This window comes from Silurus aristotelis (genome assembly GCF_946808225.1).
Source record: "Silurus aristotelis genome assembly, chromosome: 1".
Taxonomy (NCBI): Eukaryota; Metazoa; Chordata; class Actinopteri; order Siluriformes; family Siluridae; genus Silurus; species Silurus aristotelis.
Genome location: NC_139574.1, coordinates 14,278,089 through 14,304,246, shown reverse-complemented (window position 1 = coordinate 14,304,246; position 26,158 = coordinate 14,278,089). Strand labels below are relative to the sequence as shown.

The following is a 26,158-nucleotide window of genomic DNA, read 5'->3' as shown; positions in this document are numbered from 1 at the left end:
CCTTTCCTCTGGCATGCAGTGTCACTGTCCAATATGCCACAAGGCTCTATTCAGACCTTCACATATCTTAAAAAAACATGTCAGCCATTGGTCAATGGTTTTGAGCACCTATTCCAAAAGGCTAATGAAGGCCAATATAAACAAAACTATCAACAATCAAATAGTTCATTAATTATTTGCAATTATGTTAAAAACCTACTTTTGCTAACTTGTCCTAGGTTTTTTTGCCCAATCAGAACCAGACCAGTGCAGACATGTTCACTGGACAGGGACTTTCAACACTTTTATCAAAATGGCTATAACTCATGAGCGGAATAAGATATCTTCACCAATCTTCGAAAACCTGTATGAGCTCAATCTTTGATATAAAAAAAAAAAAGAAGAAAGAAATGCAGAGCTTGGTGGCGCTATAAAAAGGGCAATAACTAATCAACCTGGCATGCAGTGTCTGTGTCCAATGTGCCACAGGGTCTAAGAGAACTTTTGTGTAGCTCAAAAAACATGGCCGCTATTGGCCAATGAATTTCAAGCACCTATTACACAAGGTCGATCTGAATGAAACTAGATGGGCATGTTCCTAATGTTTTTTTCTTATGAGCTTCAGTGCCTTAAGTGCTTGAACCCCAGTAATTACTGCTTGCAGCTATATTTAAACATGCACAACAAAGTCAGGGGTATAAAAATAGAAAAATAAGCACAGTGTCACTGTGGCTACTTACTCTGTACCGGAAATAGGATTTATTTTGCGCATGCATTAAAAGCAATTTTGTTTTGCATTTCTTCCCACTAACACACCGAAATTTAACTGAACCGTGACTTTAAAAACAAGGTACGTATAGAGATTCATGAATTTTGTGCACTGTTACACTCCTAATATATGCTAATATAAACTGCAGCACTTGTGGAGTTTATTGGTCTGCAGTGGTCAATATTTATCAAAAGTGGTCCAAGGTAGGAACAGTGGTGAACCAGCGACTGGATCATGGCCGGGCAACAGCTCACTGATGCACGTGGGGAGCAAAGGCTGTCCCGTGTGGTCCAATCCAACAGGAGAGCTACAACAGCTTAAACTGCTTAAGAACTTAATGCTGTTAATCCTCGACAGGTCACGACTGCAGCATAAGAAGAACCAACACAATATCAGGCAGGTGGACAAAAAGTTATGCTTGATCAGTGGCCATAAAGCTATGCCTAGTATACACACACACACACACATACACACATACACACACACACACACACACACACACACACACACACACACATACAGTATATACAGTAAAAATGAAAATCTTGATGCAAACTGTTTGCTTTGCCTTACTTTGCTTCCATCTAGTGGTCAGAATTGGTTCACACAGCCTTAATAATCTCTTAATGCGCCTTTTTTTTGCAGACACACTTAAAATATTTCAGATATAAATTATTTATACACATTTTACAGTATGTCTTTTCTGTCTACATGTCCATGCATAGTTAGCACTGAGAGTAGAGTGATGTTTATTATTTTATTCATATGATTAATGAAAATAGGTTTTACATCATTCTTAGTTAAAATGTATCATCATTTAAATACAGTAAACACAGGCTTCAAGTTTCACAAGAAACCATAACCAACAGAATGCCATTGGAACAAATTTACTGAAAGATATAGATGGACTGTAAAGACAACTGGATAACTACAAAAAGGTATCCTGTAGCCCCCATCATTAGTAGAGTGGCACACAGCAGGGGTAAAAAAGAATTATGATTTGCTAATCTTTTAGTCTTTCATAGATCCCTTGCACTGCCCAAACTCAACCAGGTGGCCTATTTGGGGAAATAAAGTGGTTCACTGAGCTATCCAAAAACTAATAATTTTCCTCGGCAATGCAAGACTTACAAATGGGCCTAAATAAGTATTTTAATGATTAGAGGGAATTCATAAAGTAACAAGTGTAAATGTTTGGAACTAATCATGAAGCAGAGCTTTGTGTATTGTGCAGTAGTATCAATTAAAATCAGTTTGTCCACATCAGATATTTGCAGTATTCAAATTGTACAGTAGATGATTGTACTAATTGTATTACTGCACTTTAGTCAAGCCCACCAGTCGAGCACTTTCTTCCCACAGTCTCAGTGCCATTTCATCATCTTGAGCTTCTGGAGCAGGCTCCTGCACAGCACAGTCACTGTAATGCAGACATGTACCCACATGAACACTAAACAATTGAATCATTTCAATTATTTAAAATTTCTCTAACATTCCCATAACCTAAACATTCTCCATGCTTCAATCATTGCAAGATTTTAGTCCAAGACAACATGATTGTCCAAGATAGGTTAATTCAACTCTGTTTTTTGCAAAACTAACAAATGAAGCCACTGACATTCTCCTATTGCTGACCTGCTGCTCTTTTTTAGCTACATAATTGTTTTCTAAAAGGGTTCTATTCCTTCTCACAGAATCAGAATTTCTTAATTCTCTCCCACAAGGGAACTGTCCCAATATAGGAAGTTATACTGATTTACTGTAATACTGATCTGTCTAATGCTATTATATGAGGACCTATTTGTGGCACTAAATAAATAAACAAAGCAGATACAGCAATCAACAAACCAATCGATACATAGATCTTTCAAGCAGCACCTGTCCTCCAGCACCCAAAAAACCTTTAAAATTTTATAAAGTTTTAAAATTTCAGATTTATTGAAATATCAAGTTCTAAATGATAAACATCAAATAGCATAAAGTTCAAATGTGTCACTGCTTTACCCTAACTGATGTTTTAATTTACTTGCATTCATGACCTAATTGTGTGTGTGTGTGTGTGTGTGTGTGTGTGTGTGTGTGTGTGTGTGTGTGTGTGTGTGTGTGTGTGTGTGAGAGAGAGAGAGAGAGAGAGAGAGAGAGAGAGAGAGAGAGAGAGAGAGAGAGAGAGATTGCTTTGAGTGTATGGACTCAATAGAGAAAATTATAAATGAAGAGCACACCCCACACTTTGAGAACCACCAGTCTTCTACAATTGCCACACTAGATCTTGCTAATTGATAAAGATATCAGTTGAGGTATATTACTTTGAGGGTAAATGGCATCTCAGATTATGTGTTCCCTTTTGTGAATGGGTCCAATGAATAAGCAAAAGATAATAAATCTTCTATAATCTTCTACAAGTGTCTGTATTTCTTTCTAGGCAGAACTCCTGTATGTTGTGGGCAACAGTCCACTTAGCAATTCACAAGCTCCTGGAAGACAATGTGGACTCAGACTAGGCTATATGGGATTACAAAATATATGTAGGTTTAAGACAAGGTGTTATAAGCCATCTTCAAACTCATCTCGTTTACAAATTCAAATTAATTTAAAATCAGCAAATTGTCCTAAGGCTACAGTAACAAGAGACAGTGGATGCTCTAAGACCACAATAATCAGTAAATGGACAGAGGTGGCAAAAGTACACACATCCTTCACTTAAGTAGAAGTACAAATACTTATGTTTTAAAATACTCTGGAAAATAATGTTAAGTACTGACTATACTTTTTTACTCAAGTTCAAGTAAAAAAGTCTGGGCTCTGACATGTAATTAATTAAAAAGTAGCCATTACTACTACCTGTTTAAGCATCACGCTATTAACTGGACTACATGTCATATTGATATTAGGGCTGTCAATCGATTAAAACATTTAATCATGATTAATCGCATGATTGTCATTAGTTAAATTAATCGCAACTTAATCGAACATTTTAATCTCTTCTAAATGTACCTTAAATAATTGGTTTCAGGTTTTTAATACTCTAATAAACATGGGCATGAACAAATATGGATGCTTTATGCAAATTTTCTTCTTCTTCTTCTTCTTCTTCTTTCAGCTGCTCCCCTTAGGGGTCGCCACAGCGGTTCATCCGTCTCCATACTACTCTGTCCTCTACATCTGCCTCTTTCAAATCAACTACCTGCATGTCTTCCCTCACCACATCCATTAACCTCCTTTTTTTGGCCTTCCTCTTTCCCTCCCTACTGGTGGTACCGATATACCCCATGTCCCTCCTCTGCACATGTCCAAACCATCTCAATCGGGCCTCTCTCACCTTGTCTCCAAAACGTCCTACATGCGCTGTCCCTCTAATAAACTAATTTCTAATCCTGTTCTTTCTCGTCACTCCCAACGAAAACCTCAACATCTTCAGCTCTGCTACCTCCAGTTCCACCTCCTGTCTTTTACTCAATGCCACTGTCTCTAAACCATACATCACAGGTCTCACCACAGTCCTATAAACTTTCCCTTTCACTCTTGCAGATACCCTTCTATTACATATCACTCCTGCCACTATTCTCCACCCACTCCACCCTGCCTCTTTTCTTTCACTTCCAATCTTCTCTTTATCTTATTTTCCTCATTCATTAGTTTCTCAAAATACTTCCTCCATCTTCTCAACACACTCTACTCACTAGTCAACACATTTTCATCTCCATCCTTTACTTGCAGCACATCCTTCCCAGCTTGGTTCCCCTGCCTGGTTGATCGGAAAAAATCCTTTTCTCCTTCCTTAGTGTCAAACTTCTCATGCAGCATATGCCTTTTCCTTGGCTTTCGCCACATCTCTTTTCACCTGCTGCTGCATAACCTAGTACTCCTGCCTACTTTTCTCATCACTCTGTCTTCCTTTCTATTTCCAGATGTCACACCAAATACCTTTCCAGTTGTCTCCCTTATCACTTCTGCAGTAGTTGCCCAATCATCCAGCACCTCTTCACCACCACTAAGCCCCTGTCTGACCTCTTCCCTGAACGACACACTATAGTCTTCCTCCTTCAGTTTCCACCATCTTATTTTTCTTTCAGTCCTCACTCTCCTCCTCTTCTTTACCTCTGAATCCATCCTACAGACCACCATCCGATGCTGTCTAGCTACACTGTCCCCTGCCAACACCTTACAGTCTCCAATCTCCTTCAGGTTGCATCTCCTGTGTAGAACATTCTCCACCTGTGTGCACCTTCCTCCACTCTTATGTCATTCCATGTTCGTCCTTCTTCTTAAAATAAGTGTTCACCACTGCCATTTCCATCCTTTTAGCAAAATCTACCACCAACTACCTTTTCACATTCCTCTCCTTAAGGCCATACCTACCCATTACCTCCTAATCACCTCTGTTCCCTTTACCTACATGGCCATTGAAGTCTGCCCCAATCACCAATCGTATATTCCTAGGTACACCTTCTCCAGAGTTTTTCCATCTCCTCCATCTCACAACCCACTTGTGGTGCATAGGCACCAACTTCCAGCTTCACCTTCATAACCCTTTCAGAAACTCTCTTCACCTCCAGTACACTCTTACTAACCTCTTTCCTCAAGATCCCTCAGGATACACTATTTCTCTTTCTATCCACACCATCAAGAACAGTTTAAACCCACCTTCAATGTTCCTGGCCTTTCCTGTTCTTGGCCCTTTCCACTTGATCTCCTGAACACACAACATATCTACCTTTCTCCTCTCTATCATATCAGATATCTCTCTCCCTTTACCAGTTATAGTACCAAAATTTTAAGTACCAACCCTAACCTCCACTCTCTTATGCTTCTTTTCCTGACATCTCTGTAGACGTCTTCCCCCTCTCCTTCTCCTCTTTCGGCCAACAGTAGCCCAATTTCCACCAGTACTCTGTTGGCTAACAAAACCTGTGGCAGTCGTTGATAACCCGGGACTTTCCCGATCCTGTATTAATTTCTGATTCGTGATCCGCATATTTAATTTGGCACATGTTTTACTCTCGATGCCCTCCTAACGCAACCCTCCTCATTTATCCGGGCCTGGGACCGGCACTAAGAGTGCACTGGCTTGTGCAACCCTAATGGCTGGGTTATGCTTTATGCAAATGAATCTTTATTATTTGTGAAACCAGACTCAACATAGAGCATGATGACTAAATTTTCTTGTAAATGTTTTCAAGTAATTATGTAAATCATCAGGACACCAAACAGAACATTTGCTATGTTTCCACACGGACAGTTAATGAGGTGATAATATTATTACATAATCAGAAAATATTTGTTTTAAATGTAAGCTGGTAGACATTTTTAGCTTTCTATTCATATATATATATATATATATATATATATATATATATATATATATATATATTATGCCTGTGAATCAAGTATTCACTGAGATTCAGGTTGTTTTGAGTGTGTTCCATTTAATTTAGCCTCTTTAATATTTATTTATCTTTATTTTTAACTAATGATTAACTAATTAACTAACTTTGAATAATAATAATAATTAATATTGACAGCCCTAATCAATATATCAATACAAAATAAATACAAAATTGTGTTCTTTAATTAATGTATACAGGCTGAACATCCACTATATAGAACACAAGCAGAGAAAAGATGATGATGATCAGATGATCAGGAATGTCTCTGTTCTCAGTCATGTTTACATCACTGACTCCCTCTGTCTCATCCACGTTAGCCTCATACGTCTTGCTGCCTTCTACTGTACTTCTTGTTATCTTTGAAAACTAGTCTACATCTGTGGTGTGTGATAGAATATGATACACCAGTGGTAGAATGAAAAAAAAAACACAATGACAGGAAATAGGTTGATAGGATAAAAACGGCATGCAATGAGAAGAGAAATATTATTTCACCAAATATAACAACAATAATAATAAAAATAATTGTGTCAAAATGTAATGAGTAAAATTAAAAAGATAACTAAATAGTGAAGTAAAGTACTGATACCAAAAAATATCTACTTAAGTAACGTAAATAAGTATTTGTACTTCGTTACTTCCCATCTCTGTAATTTGATGAAGGCCTTTTTTTGTTGTTTTTTTCAGAGAGATTATTGAGAAACCAAGTTGGGTTATGTTAGAGAGAAGGCGAGTTGCTTAGTCAAAAGGTATGCAGGCAGACTTGGATTTGACTTTTTATTTAGAATTTAGATCAACATTTATGAATCAATGTGGACTGATTGGGCCTTTCTATTGGGATTGTTGCTATGGTAACAAGCTACATTTGTGGGTCTTTTGGCAATGGACAGACCGGGTGCTATCAGACTCAATTTCTTGTGATGAAAAGTTCCAGACTACTGTTCCAGGAGTCCTTGCAATTTTACGCAGATCTTTTTCATTCTTCTCAGGTTGAGAAGTAGTTTGACTAGGGTCCCTTACTCTGGTATTAAGAACACAGATATGCTCCAGTTCACTTCACTCACTATACTGTAGGCCCTTAAGTAGTGAACTCCCCGACACCATGCTGCATCTATGTTAATGTTGAAAATTCTTCTGTAGTGGTAGGTTGGCAGAGGAACAAAGATGCAGTTTGGGCTTTTGTTAAAGCCATAAAGAGGCAGAACAATTTTTAAAATATAGGACAGGCAGAAAAAACTAAGGTCACAACAAGTAGACTAAGTAGTAATGCAAATAGCTCAGAATCATCACATTCAAATCCTTGCCCAAAACTGAATAAATAATACATTGTTTAATAAGTTGATAACCTAGTGATATGATTTTTTCATTTCTTTGTATGATTTTGTGCTTAACCAACTTAAATAAACAATATGTCCACTGTACCAGAAGACAAATCTTATGTAACCAATCATTTCATAAATTGTTAAATAGAAGTTTTCATTGGTCTAGGTTTCCAAGTGTTACCACAATATTGGCAATTTTACATTATTATTAGTATTACCTGAAATTACCTGAAATAGCAGCCAGACTTTTCTTCTAAGCCCTCTGTCACAGCACAGTGGATGGATGTCTGTGCTCCCTGCCATGGTGTCTTCATTAGCAGTATGGAAAAGAATGTCAGCACAGAACTTAGCGGTGGGAACTTAGACTTCACATGGCGGATCAGATCTGTATTAATCACTCCAGGGTGCAAGCTGTAGGAAGTCACCCCAGTACCTTTAAAACCACAAAGGTGTAAACATACAATAATTACAGCATTATTTTAGGTAAAGCTTAGTACCATAAATGCTTTCTAAAAATTTCCTGGAACAGTAATGGCCCACATTTTATTAGCACAAAACTTATGGCAGTAACCACTTATTAGGTCAGCTATATTTTACCTTTCATCCGCCGAGCAAGTTCTCTGGAGAACAGCACATTAGCTAGCTTGCTTTGTTTATAGCTTTCCAGGGAGTTGTACGGCCTCTTGTCAAAAAATAGATCATCAATATGAATCTTTCCTAAGCAAAAATAATCACATAAGAACAAATTTTATTCATAAGGGTAATTTCTCCCTGTGCTGTCAGAGAATTATGGAAGTAAGGTCTGTTTATTAAGACAGTGTAACCTAGAAACATATTTGTCAGGAATGTTGTCCTCACTGAGCTTTTAATTAAAAACAGATTACCACCAGCATGTGCAATACTGGACACATTCACCACACGACTCGGGGAGGAGCTCTTGAGAATTCCCAACAGAAGATTGGTAAGTAAGAAATGGCCTAGGTGATTGACGGCTAGCTGTGTCTCAAATCCATCCTCTGTGATCCACTTGGGGCACAGCATTACACCTGTTACAAAAAACACTTCTGTAAAGATTTACAGATCATCTCCTGACCTATTAGTCAAACAATACAATATTAAGGTAATTAGGCTAAAGGTAAAATCCAGGTAGATTCGTCATTTCAGTGGAATACATTTTATGTAGTTCTACTGTCAGGGAACCACCAGCCACTCCTCCCTCCAAGGCTCACACTCTCACTCAGCCTCTCCCTGCTCTAATCACCGACACCTGTTTCCCATTTTCCTATCCCCTTTATAAGGTCCCAATGCCCCCTCACTGACTGTAAGGTCTACTTGTTGCTTTCATAGATCACCCAGATGGCCTACCACTCGTTTTCCTTACGCTTCCATGCTCCTGGCTATTCAAGATAAGTTTGTGTTTGTATGTTAAGTAAAGACATTGTGGTTTACTCCAGGTTTTAGACGCCTGGTCTATATCCGTGACAACTACTAACTTGACTTAAATAGATATTGCTAATTATTGTTTATATAAAAATGCATTATTTTAATATTATGTCTAACAAATAATTTGCACCCAAATACAGCCTGGAAATGTATGGGTTTTGGTACCTTTTATACAGCTTAAATGTGGATTGACTTGTGTTTTTCACAGCTTTAAATGAAATACCTAACAGTTTTTATATAATAATATTTTAATATTTAAATATTAACAGTCAGGACTTTCCTGCATTGTTGATAAGAATATCCAGTCTTTCCTCTGTTGCTAAGAATTCTTTGGCAAACTCATGAATGGAATAAAGGGAGGCTAGATTCATGTGCCGAATGATCACATTCCCATTTCCTGTGACCTGCCGAATCTCTTGCTTAGCTATGTCAGCTCGCCTCAGGTCCCGACAGGCCATCACAACTCGAGCACCTTAAATACATACACAAATAATGGGACAGAGGAGTATGACAACATTGCATGATGAGCATCTGTATGAATTTTAAATTATGTCTCTCACCTCGACGAGCCAAATCCTTTGCTGTTTCCTTGCCAATACCAGTGTTGGCTCCGGTAATCAATACTGTTTTTCCATCAAGACGTGCTCTACTTTTGCACATGCCACCAGCAATCCATTTTCGCATCAGCAAAATGCCTAGAGGGGAAAAGGGCCTAAATAGTTCAAAATACAATAAAGATGGCTAACTGATCATTCTTACTTATCATACAACCTGTAAACACCTGTCATTCTGATATATAGCGGTTATTATATATATATATATATATATATATATATATATATATATATATATATATATATATATATATATATATATACTTAAAATTATTAAGAAATAATAAAAAATACCTGGTTTAGTAAAGCCATCAGCCCCTTAGAGTGTATCATTATAAACTTGCTCAGGTGCAACCAATCAACTTTCAGAGCAAACAATTTGCCCCGCCTGATATCAGTTGTAGTGGCTTTGATTACTTCAAATTAAACCAGCTGTTTCTTGAAGATTATACTGTATGTAGTGCCTCGTACTACAAAGAATTTGCCATGGTTGGAAAAAAAGGCCTCTGAGATAAAGTTGTAAAAAGGCACAAGTTAGGAGAAGGCCACAAAAAGGTTTTGAGGCTTTAGCTGTGCCTCTGTGTACTGTTTAGAGAATCACTAAGAAATAAAACTCGTACCACCAACACATTGCCTAGATTAGGTCTTCCAACATTGTTTAGAGTAACTACAGTACCAAGAGGCCAAAGGCAACTTTGAAGGACTTACAGGGCTTTATGACTGGATCTGGTCAGCCTTTTTAATCTCATGAGCTCTACACAAAGCTGGCCTGTATGGCCTGGTGGCAAGAAAGAAAATGGATGCTGCCAAACATATCTAAATTCTCGTGTGTGTGTGTGTGTGTGTGTGTGTGTGTGTGTGTGTGTGTATATATATGTATGTATGTATGTATGTATGTACATGTTCATTCTATTTATGTAAGATAGGCCTGTTCCTGAGCAGGTTTGAGTTGGACCTGTTGCTTTGATACTTGTTCACATGTTTGAGTGGGTCTTGTTGTGGCTCTGATGTTAAGAAAGTAATATGTAAGAAAAATTCAATTAACATGGTGAAAATAATTATTCATTTACTTTTGTCAGTAACTTTCTGCCAGTTTTTGCTTTAAAATCTTAAAATCTTTGAGCTATAACTCTAAAAAAGTTTTGAAATTATATTATTGTAAGAATTGTGCGTGGATACTAAAGTGAGATTATTTCTCTAATAACATTCACAGACACCAACAAGCTCTTCTTTCCAACTTTCTTTTCTTTTTTTTTAATCCCCCGTGCTCCTCTGCACACCCCAAGAGCCCCTGCTTGCTTGCATCATTCAAGTCCATCCAGAAATACATTATTTTTAGTGTCAAAATACAAGGTAAACGATTTCCTTAATTTAAAGCATTCTTTAAATTTAAATCACAAATATTTTTACTCTTACATTTATAAAACAGTAAAAAACTGGACTCCTTGGTATTGTAATATTTACCAGGCAATCATAGAGATGCCGATCGTGGTTTCTTGACATATATTATTATAATTATTATTATAAATATCTTAAACAGCTTAATCCTGATTATTATATTGCATGTGTGTTCTAAAAGCCCAAATAGCCAGAATTTAATTACCATGATTAGATGATCTTGGATGTGTCATTTGATCTTGAATGTAGCTAGAGATATACGAAGAAAGGGCCCTAGGTGCAGCCTGTTCTTAGATAATAGTAGCCTGTTATATGATTAATAAATACATGTGTATACCTTATGTACAAAAACATAACTTTATTCTCCTCTTAATTGGCACAGTGCTCATTACAGTACATGATTTAAAAAGACAAAGAAATGTGCATGACTTACCGACCACTATGATCGCAAGCGCTGAGACACTCTGCACGTATAAATACATATCACGCAAACTGAAAACCTGTTTATCCGTTGACTGACTTCTGTCTGTTCTGTCTTCACCCAGGCTTTACCCAGGCTTTACCCAGGCTCTGAAGACACAAGCTATGAATAGGGATGGCTGAGTATAGCGCCTTAAGCAGTACAGAAGAGTTCAAGGCTTAAAGCATATAAGAAAGCAAATGCTGACTTTTAGTGTTCACTACAGACCATTTTAATGTTCGACAAAAAATAGGTGGCCCACAATATAATGGATTGATAAACACCAGTGGAAATTAAAGCATGAATGCTCATTTTTAAAGATATTTTTTTCTTCCCCCACAAACACCTTACACCTTAAGACAGGAGTGTGAATGTGTTTTGCACCAAAATGTGAGCATATATGAGTTTCATAATTTGTGATTTGTAGAATATGATTTGCACAACTGCAATAAAGAATAAATAATTGTCTCTTATTTTAAATTGTAATTAGACACATTCATTTTTTGTTTTATTTGTATAGCACTTTTAACAATGGTCATTGTCACAAAGCAGCATTACAGAAATAAATACATTAGAAAGAGTTTATATGCTAGTGCTGATAAGTTTAGTGCCTTAAAGACTCAAAAGGGAACCCATCCTCATCTAGGTGGCCGCTAATGTTTATTTGATATATAAACTACATGGCCTTGTGTGAAAATGTGTGTTTGTCCCATTGTTAAAACTGTGGTTTATCACACCTGAGTTAAATTTTTCTAGCCACACTCAGTCTTGATTACTGCCACACCTGTTCACAATCAAGAAATCTCTTAAATAGGACCTGCCTGACAAAGTGAAGTCCTCAAAAGATCCTCAAAAACATCATGCAGGGATTCAAAGAAATTTAGAAACAAATGAGAAAGAAAGTAATTGAGATCGATCAGTCTGGAAAAGATTATAAAGCCATTTCTTAAGCTTTGGGACTCCAGCGAACCACAGTGGGAGCCATTATTCACAAATTACAAAAGACCCCACAACAACACCCAAAGATGAAAACCGCTGCTGAGCAAAAAGAACATAAAGGCTCATCTCAGATTTGCTAGAAAACATCTTGATGATCCCCAAGACTTTTAGGAAAATACTCTGTGGATTGACAAGACAAAAGTTGAACTTTTTGGAAGATGTGTGTCCCATTACGTCTGGTGTAAAAGTAACACCGCATTTCATACCATCATACCAACAATTAAATATGGTGGTGGTAGTGTGATGATCTGGGGCTGTTTTGCTGCTTCAGGACCTGGAAGACTTGCTGTGATAAATAGAACCATGAATTTTGCTGTTTACCAAAAAAAAAAAAATCCTGAAAGAGAATGTTCGGCCATCGGTTCGTGACCTCAAGCTGAAGTAAACTTTGGTTCTGCAGCAGAGTAATGATCCAAAACACACCAGCAAGTCCACCTCTGAATAGCTTAAGAAAAACAAAATGAAGACTGAAGTGGCCTAGTCAAAGTCCTGACCTGAATCCTATTGAGATGCTGTGGCATGACCGTAAAAAGTCGAAACCCCACCAATGTGGCTGAATTACAACAATTTTGCATAGATGAGTGGAGCAAAATTCCTCCACAGCACTGTAACAGACTTATTGCAAGTTATCGCAAATGCTTGATTGCAGTTGTTGCTGCTAAGGGTGGCCCAACCAGTTATTAGGTTTAGGAAACAAACACTCTTTCACACAGTAGTTTTGGATTTTGTTTTCCCTACACAGCGCATATACAGTGGAACCTGGATACTCGCAACCTCGATAGTTTGCGACGTTTCATTTGGAACCGTACTCGTGAAAAATCTGAGAAGCCGCTATTGGCTCGAAAGTTCAGAGTAACATTTTAAAACAGTTTGTACTAATAAATTATCTAAAAATATTTGAAAAACTATTTTATTATTGTATTATTTATTTAAAGTAGTAAATAAAACAGACAATTTTTTTGAGTTTACAGTGTATGTACAATTCCCCCTGAAAAATGAACCATCAAAAGGAGAAAGTAAAACAAATGTATAGTAGTATAATAGTAATCAAATACAAAAAGTGAAGCTTCTATATTATATAGATTCATCACACACAGACTAATATAGTTCAAAGTTTTTATTTCTTTTAATTGTGATTTTCGCTCAAATCTCAAAATAATTTAATACTTCATAAGACCAGTCAAAAAAACATTTTTAGTGAATTGTTGGCCTTCTAAAAAGTATGTTCATTTACTGTATATGAACTCAATACTTGGAAGGGGCTCCTTTTGCCTTAATTACTGCCTCAGATCGGCGTGGCATTGAGGTGATCAGTCTGTGGCACTGCTGAGGTGGTATGGAAGCCCAAGTTTCTTTGACAGTGGCCTTCAGCTCGTTTGAGTTTTTTTTTATCTCTTTTTTCCTATTTTCCTCTTGACAATACCCTATAGATTATCTGTGGGGTTCAGGTCTGGTGAGTTTGCTGGCACACCAACACCATGGTCATTTAACCAACTTTTGGTGCTTTTGGCAGTGTGGGCAGGTGCCAAATCCTGCTAGAAAATAAAATCAGCATCTCAATAAAGCTGGTCAGCAGAGAGAAGCATGAAGTGCTCTGCTTAAATTTCCTGGTAGAAAAAACACAGTGGACCAACACCAGCAGATGACATAACTCCCCAAACCAGCACTGACTGTGCAAACTTTACACTGGACCTCAAGCAAGTTGGATTCTGTGCCTGTGTCTTGCACTCCATGTGCAGGGTGTCAAGGATCATCTTCTGTACAGCTGTCAAGTCAGCAGTCTTTCCCCATGATTGTGTAGCCTGAACCAAACTGAGACACCATTAAAGGCTCAGGAAACCTTTGCAGGTGTTTGGAATTACTTAGCTGATTAAAGTGTGACACCACAAGTCTCCAATAGTGAACTTTTTACAATATTCTAATTTTCTGAGATTCTGAATTTTGGGTTTTCATAAGCCATAAGGTCCCCTGGTGGTCTAGTGGTTAAGATGCAGCGCTCCCACCGCTGCGACCCGGGTTCGATTCCCGGTCAGGGAACCATCCCCAGCCACTCTTAGTGCCGGTCCCAAGCCCGGATAAATTGGGGAGGGTTGCGTTAGGAAGGGCATCCAGCGTAAAACATGTGCCAAATCAAACGTGCGGAGGATCCGCTGTGGCGACCCCTAACGGGAGAAGCCGAAAAGAAACTATTAGCTGTAAGCCATAATCATCAAATTAAAAGAAATAAACACTTGAAATATATCAGTCTGTGTTTGATGAATCTATACAATGAGTTTCACTTTTTGTATTGAACTTTTAAAATAAAACAATTTTTTAATGATATTCTAATTTATTAAGATGCACCTGTGTGTATATATACATATATACAAAAATACATACATTATGAGGAAAACCATTATATATATATATATATATATATATATATATATATATATATATATATATATATATATATATATATATATATATATACTTCTTTCCCCCCATGCCCACATAGACCATTACTTTGTGCACCAGGTAGCCCCAAGGACCACATGAGTTTTCTAAAAAATAGCTGTTTCCTACTTTAAATCATTGTTGACAATTATTATGAGAAATCATTAACATGATCGGTGTCTTCACATAGATGAATATCATTAATTATTAAAAGGTAAATTAAGCAAATTTGTTATTTCAGATCAAACTGAAAACTGTGTGTATCAAACTGGTAGCCCTTCACATTACAATGTAATCAGTACCCAAGAAGTAGCTCTCAGTTTCAAAAAGGTTGGTGACCCCTGTGCAGCTGTGTGTTACAGTATTCAATCAGCCTGTGCTAAAAGGGCTTCCAAAGCATCACAATCTTAGGCCTGTATTGTTTGTTATTCTTTAATGGTTTTTTAATGCATCTGCATGATACTTTTTAATGCAAAATATGTCTATGCATGAGAGCCATGATTCTGAATACGATTCTGATTAAGATATATCAGGCTAAGTATACATTTGCATGTACATTTGATTGCTCTGAGGACTAGAAGAACGGCATGCTTCTTTCTCTTGTCGCGCCTGACCTCGTACTATCAGACTCTATCTTCCCGAGTGTGGGCCATTTTAACCCCAGGACGCGTATCTGTCAAAAGGACGAAAGATGGCTCGCCATTGCTCAGCCAATAATTGCACATCTAACACACAATCCTCTATCCCTTAATGGCGTCTTAATGAGCTCGCTGTTTGGCTGTACAAGCACAGGAAGGTGTGCTGGTCTAATTATAAACACACAGTGTGATAGAGCAGAGCCGTGTGATTGTATCAGGAGGATTTAAACACACACACACGTAGAATATGTGCACTGCACAATGGTTATTGGAGATCTGATATTTAAAGCGCAGGCTTCCATTGTGGGTCATTGTTCCCTAAACAAACTAATAGCGCTTCCTGAGAGCGCGCAGCCAATCAGCACGTGGCGCCGGGGCCGGATGTGACGCAGGCGGAGACGCAACCGTCGGTCGGTGTTCCTGAAAACGGAAAATCATCACGATGTCTGGTCGGTGACGTGCCGGTTGTTTCTTCTTGTTTAAGATCGAGTGTGGGGTGCTTTCGCAGACACGCGTGTGGAAAGTGAGTAACGGTCCACGACGCGCTATTTGTAACGGGGATTGGCTGCTGCGCGCGCGTTACGAATTCGCAATTTTATCCAGCCTGCGCATTGAACAAAGTGCGGAGGGTTACAGCGGTGTAAAGCGGCCGCTGGCTCCTGCTCCGCCGTGCGAATCAATTGAGGTCGTGCAATTTTCGGCAAGAGTCACATACTTGTTCCGACACGTTAAAGAAAGAAAGAAAGCACTTGTTTATTCGTTGTGTTGTACAACCTAAAAGTTACACTGGCGGGCTTTTAAATCCTTCATAACAGCTTCTGTTGTGTTATTGTGATACAGGACAGGAACTAGTTTTTTCTCCGCCCCTTTACAGTCTCTGTCTTTTCAGAATTTCCCATGGATTTGACTACAGTAAAGGGTCGATGCAGAGAGCTGCAGGAATCTAGTTAATGTCTGTGCTGTTCAGTGCATAATGTCATAAAAGAAAATAATAAATAAGTGTGCAAATAGTGTGTGCATTTCAATTTGTCTCAATGGAAAGTAGTTTTAACTGTCAAAGTAGATTTGCATAAATTAAGACTGTTTGTATTATAATAAGATGATTAGGAACACTTTTTGTGATGTTTTGTGAGTTTGTTATAGTACAATAATTAGGAATATATTTTGTGTTGAGTGGCACAATACAGGAATAATTTGTATTATAGATATTCTCCAATGATGTTCTAATTCAGTTTAAGTATCACAATATATGGCAGAAGCAAAGTGTAATGATTGAAATGCATGTTTATTTTTGACTGTTACTTTCTTCATTGCAGTAAAATGGAGGAAGCCGATTTGTTTATGGAGTGTGAGGAGGAGGAGCTAGAGCCATGGCAGAAGATCAATCAGGATGGGGTCCATGATTCACTTAACGCTGCTGAAAGTAAGATTCTGTCCTGCAGGATTTAATCAGTATTTATTCATTGATTTAGAGATAATACTTCATGTTACAGCATCTTTTAAAAGTCAGAATATGGTAATTAATATTATCCATATAGGTCCAATTTTTTTTTTTTTCAATCAGCAATTCTGATGGATCTTTAAAAAGTTTTTTTAATTGTTCCTTTCTTTGCACTGAAGTAATTTTTCATAATTTTTTTTTTGTATACCCTCAGGATCTGTAACTCCATCTGTGTCCAAACCAGTTGTGATTTCCAGCATTTCACCAGCCAGCACTAATGTGAATACTGTCCAGATGCTAACTAATCCATGTAAGTTTCCCATTTAGGCACATACAGACTGATCTTTATTGTCACAGAAAGGTGCAATGTTTGGGTTTGTTTGTTTATTGTTTTTCCAGTGCCAGCAGCTTTACCTGCAAGCATCTCCAAAGGTACACCAGGGCAGCAGTTGATCCTGACTCAAGGCACTGGTGGATTGACATCTGTGGCTTTATCCCCAGTGATTCTTCCTGGCACTTCATCTGGGGCTAGTAGCAGCCAGCCCATCTACCTGACCACACAGGTGCAGACTAATATTGAGCTCTCAATTAGGCACACATCAGTTTAATGGAACAATGTAGAAGCATTGGTTGTTTAGTTAAATCCCCTGCCAAATATCTGTTTGTTTGGTTTATTTTTTTTTAATGGCTTTGCAATCTTTTTGGTTTGATAGAGCTTTCCTGTACAGAATATCCAGTCAGGCCAAAGCCCGGTGAGCATTGTGTTAAATGTTCAGCAAGGCCAAACAGTTCGACCCATTACTCTGGTCCAAGGTATGGTAGTTCTGTAATATCGGGCTAATATATATTTCTGCTGCTTTACTGTGAGAAGTAGACAAAAGTTTGTTTTATTACTGTCTTTATTGTTACCTTTATTATTAGTAGTATTGGTACATGCTGTAGTTGTTTGCTTATGATTTTTGTTTGAACTTTTGAATTTTTGCAACAGCTGGTGCACCTGGACTTTTTAAACCAGCAGTGGGAACAACTCAAATAATAACTTCTCAAGCTCAGATGAGGCCTAGCACTCCTGTAGTGACACGGGGACAGGCACCAGGCTCCTTCACTGCCATGCAGATTCCTGCCACCCTCACCATCAGAAACACGGCTCCAACCAGCCAGCCAAGAGCAGCGTCTGTCCCAAGCTCCCAGCCTTCCACTCAACCGAAGTCACTGCCCATTACCACCCAGACTAAAATTGGTAAGCAACCTTTAAATGTGGGTGTCTTTCTTAATATGTATTGTGCATGATATAAAAGTTTAGGAGGTTTAGGTTGTCATCCTGAATGGTATCCTATTGTAGTTGGTTCTGCTTTGAAAACATTAATGTACTATATGCACAGACGCTTAAGTATTTCCGGTAGAATCTCAGCCAGCGACTTAACTTCCAAATAGTGCGTTCCTATAGCGCGGCGTACTAGCAGCAAAACGCTTTGCTTTGACAAAACTTATTTTATTTTAAACACACTATTTAAGTATTATATACTTGAATATTGTTTATATAAACTATATAAATCAACACACCCACACAAATATATTTATATCATTATAGTAATGGCTTCCAGAAAGTTCTACGGTCTGAAGACTTTGGCCTTTGGAACATTGTTTTGACCTCCTCAAAGGTGAACTCTGTGCTGAGTTTTCACACTTTTCCTGTGGACGAAGAACTACTCAGAAAGTGGATATGCAGCATTTGACGTGAGAGATTTAAAATGACTGAATACAAAAGTCTGCAGTTGTCACTTCATTAGTGATGATCCGACAGAGCCGTCAACTCCTGAAGGGCGTCGCTTGCTGAGGAAATGGGCAGTACCTTTATTATTCCACTGGAACAAATACTCTGTTGCAGATTAAAGGCAGAGCCCGGAGGTTTCCACTGGAGTAGAAGAAAGCCCTGTGTCAACGGATGCCTAGCATTTGGAACTTGCTTATTGTTCAGTTCTGGAACCTGTGGCGGTTGGTAATGCACTAGATTAGACTAAAGATCTCCTTAAAGAAGTGTAGAAACTGACTAGTTTCTACACTTTCACTAGAAACTATTGATGGCAAGCAGTAACTAGTTTGCCATCAGGTAGAGTAGCGCAACAGTGTTGTTGCACACTGCTGTCCCAGCATTTCATGAACAAATGATGTGAGACCCTATTACAGGACTAGTGTCCTTTAATACAATCTTTGATGATAAGTAATTTAATTTAACAATAGCAATAGAATTATGACCTAATATCCTTTGTAAATATATTTTAAACATAACTTTCAAACATATATATTGTACTTCTTATTATACCAACATTTCAAAACTTATTCACTTATGAGGCCATGTAGTGACCATGCCTGTAGTTGTACAGATGTAGAGCCTACAAAACACTTGTTTAAAACATGCATTTGGCTAATGCCTTTTTTGTTTTCTTCAGCTCAGTGGCTTCTCCGTATTCCTTATTGACTCTAACTTGGTTAGTAACATTTATTGTCAGGTTTTTTTTTTTTTTTGTACATAAACAAGCACATAAGAGGCAAACAATATATGCAAAAAAAACAATGTAACGATAAAGACAAATAAATACAAATAATCAGAAAAAAGTATGAATTGCCAGAAACTCTGAAATAGCTAGATTTGGGGTATGGGTATGGGTATGGGTATGGGTATGGGTATGGGTATGGGTGTGTGTGTGTGTGTGTGTGTGTGTGTGTGTGTGTGTGTGTGTAATTTATCTTCCCCTTAAAGTTGTCGATGTAATTCTCTTTTTCTTAAGATTGGGTGTGACAGCTGACTGCCTCCTGATACGATTAACATAATTTACTGAAAACTCTTGTAAGCTGTATCATCTTAACCATCTTCAATTATCAATAGCGAAAACAGCTTCCGGCACTACAAGTGGATGTAACTGAGCTGGCTGAGACAAAACACTGAAGCGATTGTGCATTGATTGTATTACGCCAATCTTTACACAGAGCCTTGTTTACACACACATGTTGTGATGGTCATCATGTGAAATACTTGGTGCAATTTTAATCTCTTTAATTTATGTTTTTGACAGTGACTGTCAAACCACGAAGTGTCAACTTAGACATGCAGAATCTGATGAACATCATGAACTCCGTCAATATCCCTACTGTGAGTCAGCCTCAGACCATTGTCGTTATGAGAAATCCGAAGACTAATTGCTCGGGCTCTGCTGCTGTCCATGCAGCTATTCCTGTAGCTCAGAGCAGCATTGTTCAAGGTATGTAGTGGGTAAATTATAGATCTGCCATTTGTATTTACACATTTTTTTAAAGTCCAGTTTTGGGTATTTGTTAATACAACCGTTGTTTTTTTGTTTTTTTTAAACGTTTGAGTACACTGGTGTGAATCATAACTCAAAAATTTTTAATTAGTGCAATTTACTTCCAAATCTGGAATGATTTAAATTTGCGTAGGAATTTTTAGCTCTATTAGCTGACACCCTTGGAAACCCTCTCTTTTTTTTTTTTTTTTTTTCCTTTCCACAAATGTTTACAAAGTTGTACTGTATAAATAAAGTGTGCTTTAGATCAAAACCAACGGTTGCTTGTTAAATCTATAACACTGATTAACTGTTTTGAGGAGGAAAGTGTGTACCACCAATCACAGTCTATCTCGTTAAAGTAATGGCTTACACAGACCACGCCTTATAGAGTTGGCAGGTCTGATATATTGTCAGTTTGGAACATTAATACATGGATATGTGTAACTAGCTAAATGTGTGACAATGACCCATTTTAGGTAATTCTGTATCTGCATCTTACGCTTGTCCACGATGTGGAGCCCAGTTCAAAATGGTGGAGGCACTCCGGGGGCATATGTGTGTAAGTACCCTACTGCATGATTGACTTTAGATATAGCGTTTTGGTTGGTGAAAGACGTTATTCATCATGGTTTTTTTTATTTTTTTGTACATTTTCTTTTTCTCCCCATAGTTCTGCTGTCCAGACATGACTCATACAAGTGTAAAGAGTGAAGTACCCACAAAATTAGAGCAAAATAAGAGCAGCCCCATTGTGAAAATAAAAACTGAAAGTCCAGGAGAACATCAGTCCAAGATTGTCATGTTGGTGGATGATTTCTATTATGGGACGTATGAGGGAAATCGAGAATATGTGCCCACAGACAACTTAAAAGAGACTTTATCCTTCAGATGCTTCACATGTGGCAAAAAGCAGAAGAACAATATCAGGTTGGAAATAGATGTAATTGTTAATTTAAGCAGGGATTAAAATGTGTTTTGGCTAAAAAGTATGAAATATGACGACGCTCATTAGAACTGGGACATTTCCTTTGTCTGGTCAACTGCAGCAACTTCAAACCTCTTATCTCCTTGCAGGCTCATGAACCACATGAAGCTCCATGTAGACGTGAAACGGCAGAGTGAAGAAAACACATCTTGCCAGCACTGTTATCGCCAGTTTCCAACTCCATTGCGCCTTCAGTGTCACGTGGAGACCGTTCATTCTGTTTTAGAGTCAACTAGTAAGGAAAATGTCTTACTACTAAGATACATATACATGTACCCATTTTAAAGCACGCATGATAGAAGGTTTTTCATTCAGTTTTGACTTATTGTTTTTTTTTTTACTATCCACGATCTTTTTATTTTTCCTCTCTCTCTTTGAATAGTAAAAATAAATAAATAAATATATTTACTGTCGACATTAATTAATTAATAACTCAACATATAGGCCTTTTTATTGTCAAAATACTTAGCTGCCAACAAAAGTGAGTACACCCTGAGTGAACATGTCCAAATGTCAATATTTTGTGTGACACCATTTTTATCTCGCACTGCTTTAATCCTCCTGGATATGGAATTCACCAGAGCTGCACAGGTTGTTGCTGGGATCCTCTTCCATAATGACATCACAGAGCTGCTGTATGTTAGACACATGTCACTTTTTCCACCTTCTGCTTGAGGATGCCCCACAGGTGCTCAATAGGGTTCAGGTATGGCAACCACTCAATCACTGGCACCTTCAGCTTCCTTTTCTTAGTCTCATCCGACCACAGGACATGGTTCCAGTAATTCATGCTTTTGGACAGGTTGTCTTTAGCAAACTGTTTGCAGGCTTTTTTTAAACCAGCTTCAGAAGAGGATTCCTTCTGGGACTATGACCATGCCAACTGACTTGTTTGAGCACTGACAAGCGGACCTTCCGCTTCTGCAAACTCTAAAGCAATGCTGGCAGCACTTGTGCTGCACCTGATGCACAGCACGGGGAGTTAAGTTCTTTGATCGACCCTTGTGAGGCATTCTCTGATTGAAACCCTGTCTTGGAAGACCTCTGTATGTCCCTGGTCACTGTTCTGTAACTCAGTTTCAGGGTGTTACCAATCTTCTTATAGGCTCTACCATCTTTGTGGAGAGCAACAATTCTAATTCTCAAAGCCTCAGAGTTCTTTGAGAGAATTGTACTCAAAGCATCAAATTTAACTGCTCTATTACAAGATACACAGATTTGTATGGTCCTGTCAAGAAGACAAAAGCATGAACATGAATAATAGTACATGTTTGCATGGTTACACGGCGACAGTTGTTATTACTCAGGGTGTACTCACTTTTATTGCCAGCTATTATGACAATAATGGTTGTATATTGAGTTATTGTGTGTGTGTGTGTGTGTGTGTGTGTGTGTGTGTGTGTGTGTGTGTGTGTGTGTGTGTGTGTGTGTGTGTGTGTGTGTGTATGTATGTATGTATGTATGTATGTATATATATATATGTATGTATATATATATATATATATATATATATATATATATATATATATATATATATATATATATATATACACACACACACAGTACAGACCAAAAGTTTGGACACACCTTCTCATTCAAAGAGTTTTCTTTATTTTCATGACTATGAAAATTGTAGACTTACACTGAAGGCATCAAAACTATGAATGAACACATGTGGAATTATATATGGAATTATATACATAACAAAAAAGTGTGAAACAACTGAAAAATGTCATATTCTAGGTTCTTCAAAGTAGCCACCTTTTGCTTTGATTACTGCTTTGCACACTCTTGGCATTCTCTTGATGAGCTTCAAGAGGTAGTCACCTGAAATGGTCTTCCAACAGTCTTGAAGGAGTTCCCCGAGAGATGCTTGGCACTTGTTGGCCCTTTTACCTTCACTCTGCGGTCCAGCTCACCCCTAAACCATCTCGATTGGGTTCAGGTCCGGTGACTGTGGAGGCCAGGTCATCTGGCGCAGCACCCCATCACTCTCCTTCTTGGTCAAATAGCCCTTGATGCCTTCAGTGTGACTCTACAATTTTCATAGTCATAAAAATAAAGAAAACTCTTTGAATGAGAAGGTGTGTCCAAACTTTTGGTCTGTACTGTGTGTGTGTGTGTATATATATATATATATATATATGAAATGAGTGTGTGTGTGTGTGTGTTTGTGTGTGCACGCAGAGGATATATTCAGAGGATTTCAGCTCAGATCTCAGTTTAAGCCTGTTTCTGTAAAGACAGAAAAACAAGCAGTATAAATTTGTACTAACTTATTAAAATATATGTTTTGTACGATCTAAATGCAGAAATATTGAACTAAAATTTAAGGAAAAATAACGTGGGAAGTATGTAAAAACACAACGCACGTTTGTACTTAAAACAACGGAGTGTAAATTATATTGGCTGGGAATCAAGTTTTCTGAATTCATTAAGTATTATTAATGTTGAACACTGTACAGACACACAAATATGCAAATGCACTTAAAATTATCAGCAAAAGACAAAAATACAGCATTCAGCTTGAGGTCACAACTTGTAATTTCTGACCTCAAGCCAGGAAATCCAGTGTATTTTTGGGCTGATTAAACAATACTGTCTCTTTCCTTTATTTTGCACATGACTAAGCAGTCAGGATAAGCCAATTCTACTGCCCTTTTTCTTTTCACTACTCTATTGAGATAAGCAGACTTACTATAAGCACACTTATGTAATACTTTTCTTCAACTGGATAGTGGCAAAAGCTGTGTCCCATGGGTAGCTATGAAACCCCAGAGATTCATCTACTCTATATATTTATATAATATGCTTAACGTGTGAAAGAACGACCTTCAATTATCTACATGCAGATCTATCAAACATAATGTTCTGGTCTTCCACTTTTTAAGATCATTTCAAACCTCACTGTAAAATCACTGGTGTTCTGTGTTTTTTTGTTTCGTTGTTGTTGGAGTCATGATTGGGTCTCTTTTTGTACAGCCAGGTGTAAAATTTGTGAGTGGGCGTTTGAGAGTGAGCCTGTTTTCCTACAGCACATGAAGAACACTCACAAACCTGGAGAAATGCCATATGTCTGTCAGGTGAGCTACATTTCATGAAGTAGTAGTTGTTTTTTTTCCCTATAGTCATTTTGGTAGGTGTTTTATCTATTTAAATAGATAAAAACAGCCTTGTTCTTTTTTTCTTTTTTTTTTTAAACAGTTGTGCCAGTATCGATCTTCATTCTACTCTGATGTGCACAATCACTTCTGCACATGGCATGAGGACACACGCTACCTGCTCTGCATTTATTGTCTGAAGGTCTTTAAGAACTCTGGTACATACCAGCAGCACTTTGCTCGTCATCAGGTAAATATGGGTGTACAGTAAATATAGCTTTACAAATAAACTGTTATTTGTAACAACAAATAAAATACACAAATTGGCGGCAACGTTTTCCCTATAAAAGTATATCTTTTTTGCCAATTGTCTTTGTTTGCAGAAATCTTCAGTTTATCATTGCAACAAATGCCGACTTCAGTTTCTTTTTACAAAAGAAAAGGTTGACCATAAAATCAATCACCACAAGACTTTCCGAAAGCCAGCTCCTCTGGAAGGGCTTCAGGCTGGGACTAAAGTATGTGTTAATACCCAAAATATTATCTGAACACTAAACTTTTAGTAGCATTGTTTTATATTCTTTTTATCACATACTGTATTAATAATATTCTGATGTATTTCAGCCTGGGGAGATGTATGTGGGATTTATTCTGGTTTTGTAGCTAGGGTTTTCAATTGTCCTTTCTGTTTAGGTGACCATTAGAGCGTATGCAGGGCACCGAAAAACAGCAGGTCTAACAAGTCCTAAAACAAGTCAAGGCACTGAGAGGAATGTAAGCACTTGTGAAGCTACTACTGAACAGAATTCACTGGCAACACAGAGCAGTGGACCTGGCAAAAAGCAGATCACCAAAATGTATGGCTTCCTCACCAAGTTCCAGGAATATAGGTAATTTCATATATCTTTTAATATAATGACAAACTTTCAGATGTGCTGTTAAGGTCTTGTCCACTAGAAGGAGCTGTAGGTCTTAAAGAGAAAAAAACAATTAATTCACACATACAGTACTGTACAATCCCAACAGGCTGGCAGCAATATATGTTTGTCCTTCGAGTGTGGTTGGCATTAAGTTATGTATTATTAAACTTAAACGTAATACGTTAAAGTAAAACTTAAACGTATTGGTAGTTTAATCTGAGAGTGGTTTATTAATTATTTTTTTTTAACTAATACTGAGACCATATCAGGATGTTTAGGAAGTCCTACTATATTCTCTGCTTCAAATTACTTTAATATCCCATTGAATTCAATGCTATTTAAAATATACATTAGTAGTGTGTATTTATAAAAATCCTTTATAAAATAGCACCAACAGCAGCAGCCTGATAAAATTTTTCTTTGTCCAAGATCTTCTGTAACAGGATACCGTTATATAGGAAGTAGTAAAGACAGAAATAGCTTTTAAAAGCTGAATGAAGTAATATTCCAAAAGCATTATATCTTTATTGAGAACAACAGCAAGTAAAGATGATGTAATAATGAAAGTGACTAGAAAGGAGACAAAAAGGGTAAGACATTTATACTTGCTTTATTTTTGTAGAAACAAAAAACAAACTAAAAAATTTTCTTTAAACCCATACCTTCTAATTATTTTGTTTTGTCTCATGTAGTGTTCTTCAGTTCATATTGCATTGTTGTGGTTGAAATTTACAGTAAAGTAAATGTCCAACAAGATATAAGCTTCCTTCATTAGTACAGCACTACAACAATTTAAGACGACGAGGATCTGCATACTGCTCCAAATATTTAATGTTGTGTCCCAACAATTCAGGAAAAAATGGTATTAAACTGTATCATTGCTTGTCACAGAGGTGGTACATTGAAGGATATGTCTTCTTATACTTTACTATATCTTTTATTGAAGATGTAATATAATGCT

The 26,158-nt window shown here is 37.5% G+C and overlaps 2 protein-coding genes across 3 annotated transcripts in view; one reads left to right on the top strand and one right to left on the bottom strand.

Moving 5' to 3' along the window:
* Positions 1–1,381: 1,381 nt before the first annotated feature.
* On the bottom strand, positions 1,382–11,471 carry LOC310733801 (retinol dehydrogenase 12). Its single transcript, XM_083555227.1, has 8 exons — positions 11,346–11,471; positions 9,461–9,595; positions 9,177–9,372; positions 8,823–8,854; positions 8,282–8,521; positions 8,055–8,174; positions 7,686–7,890; positions 1,382–2,168 (listed from the first exon to the last, which is right to left on the bottom strand). The coding sequence occupies exons 1-8, from the start codon at positions 11,392–11,394 to the stop codon at positions 2,063–2,065; spliced, it is 1,083 nt and encodes a 360-aa protein (XP_083411353.1). The 5' UTR covers positions 11,395–11,471; the 3' UTR covers positions 1,382–2,062.
* Positions 11,472–15,554: 4,083 nt separating this feature from the next.
* The window catches only part of pogzb (pogo transposable element derived with ZNF domain b), an 18,583-nt gene continuing 7,979 nt past the window's right edge, over positions 15,555–26,158 (top strand). The window contains exons 1-14 of one of the 2 annotated variants that reach the window (XM_083543720.1): positions 15,555–15,968; positions 16,762–16,868; positions 17,101–17,196; positions 17,286–17,449; positions 17,600–17,699; positions 17,875–18,126; positions 19,961–20,146; positions 20,668–20,750; positions 20,862–21,118; positions 21,266–21,411; positions 24,159–24,259; positions 24,381–24,527; positions 24,661–24,795; positions 24,971–25,167. In XM_083543720.1, coding sequence (XP_083399846.1) covers positions 16,766–16,868; positions 17,101–17,196; positions 17,286–17,449; positions 17,600–17,699; positions 17,875–18,126; positions 19,961–20,146; positions 20,668–20,750; positions 20,862–21,118; positions 21,266–21,411; positions 24,159–24,259; positions 24,381–24,527; positions 24,661–24,795; positions 24,971–25,167 — 1,967 coding nt within the window. In that variant the 5' untranslated portion in view covers positions 15,555–15,968; positions 16,762–16,765. The remainder of the gene's footprint in view (positions 15,969–16,761; positions 16,869–17,100; positions 17,197–17,285; positions 17,450–17,599; positions 17,700–17,874; positions 18,127–19,960; positions 20,147–20,667; positions 20,751–20,861; positions 21,119–21,265; positions 21,412–24,158; positions 24,260–24,380; positions 24,528–24,660; positions 24,796–24,970; positions 25,168–26,158) is intronic. The other variant, XM_083543721.1, reaches the window with a different exon arrangement.

Coding starts and splice junctions, on each gene's coding strand:
- LOC310733801 (XM_083555227.1), bottom strand. CDS start 11,394: ATGTATTTATACGTGCAGAGTGTCTCAGCGCTTGCGATCATAGTGGTC. Junction 8,855..9,176: donor CTTATCAACAATGCAGGAAA/GTCCTGACTGTT, acceptor TATCTTGAATAG/CCAGGAGCATGGAAGCGTAA. Junction 8,522..8,822: donor AAGCGTAAGGAAAACGAGTG/GTAGGCCATCTG, acceptor AAATCTTTACAG/AAGTGTTTTTTGTAACAGGT.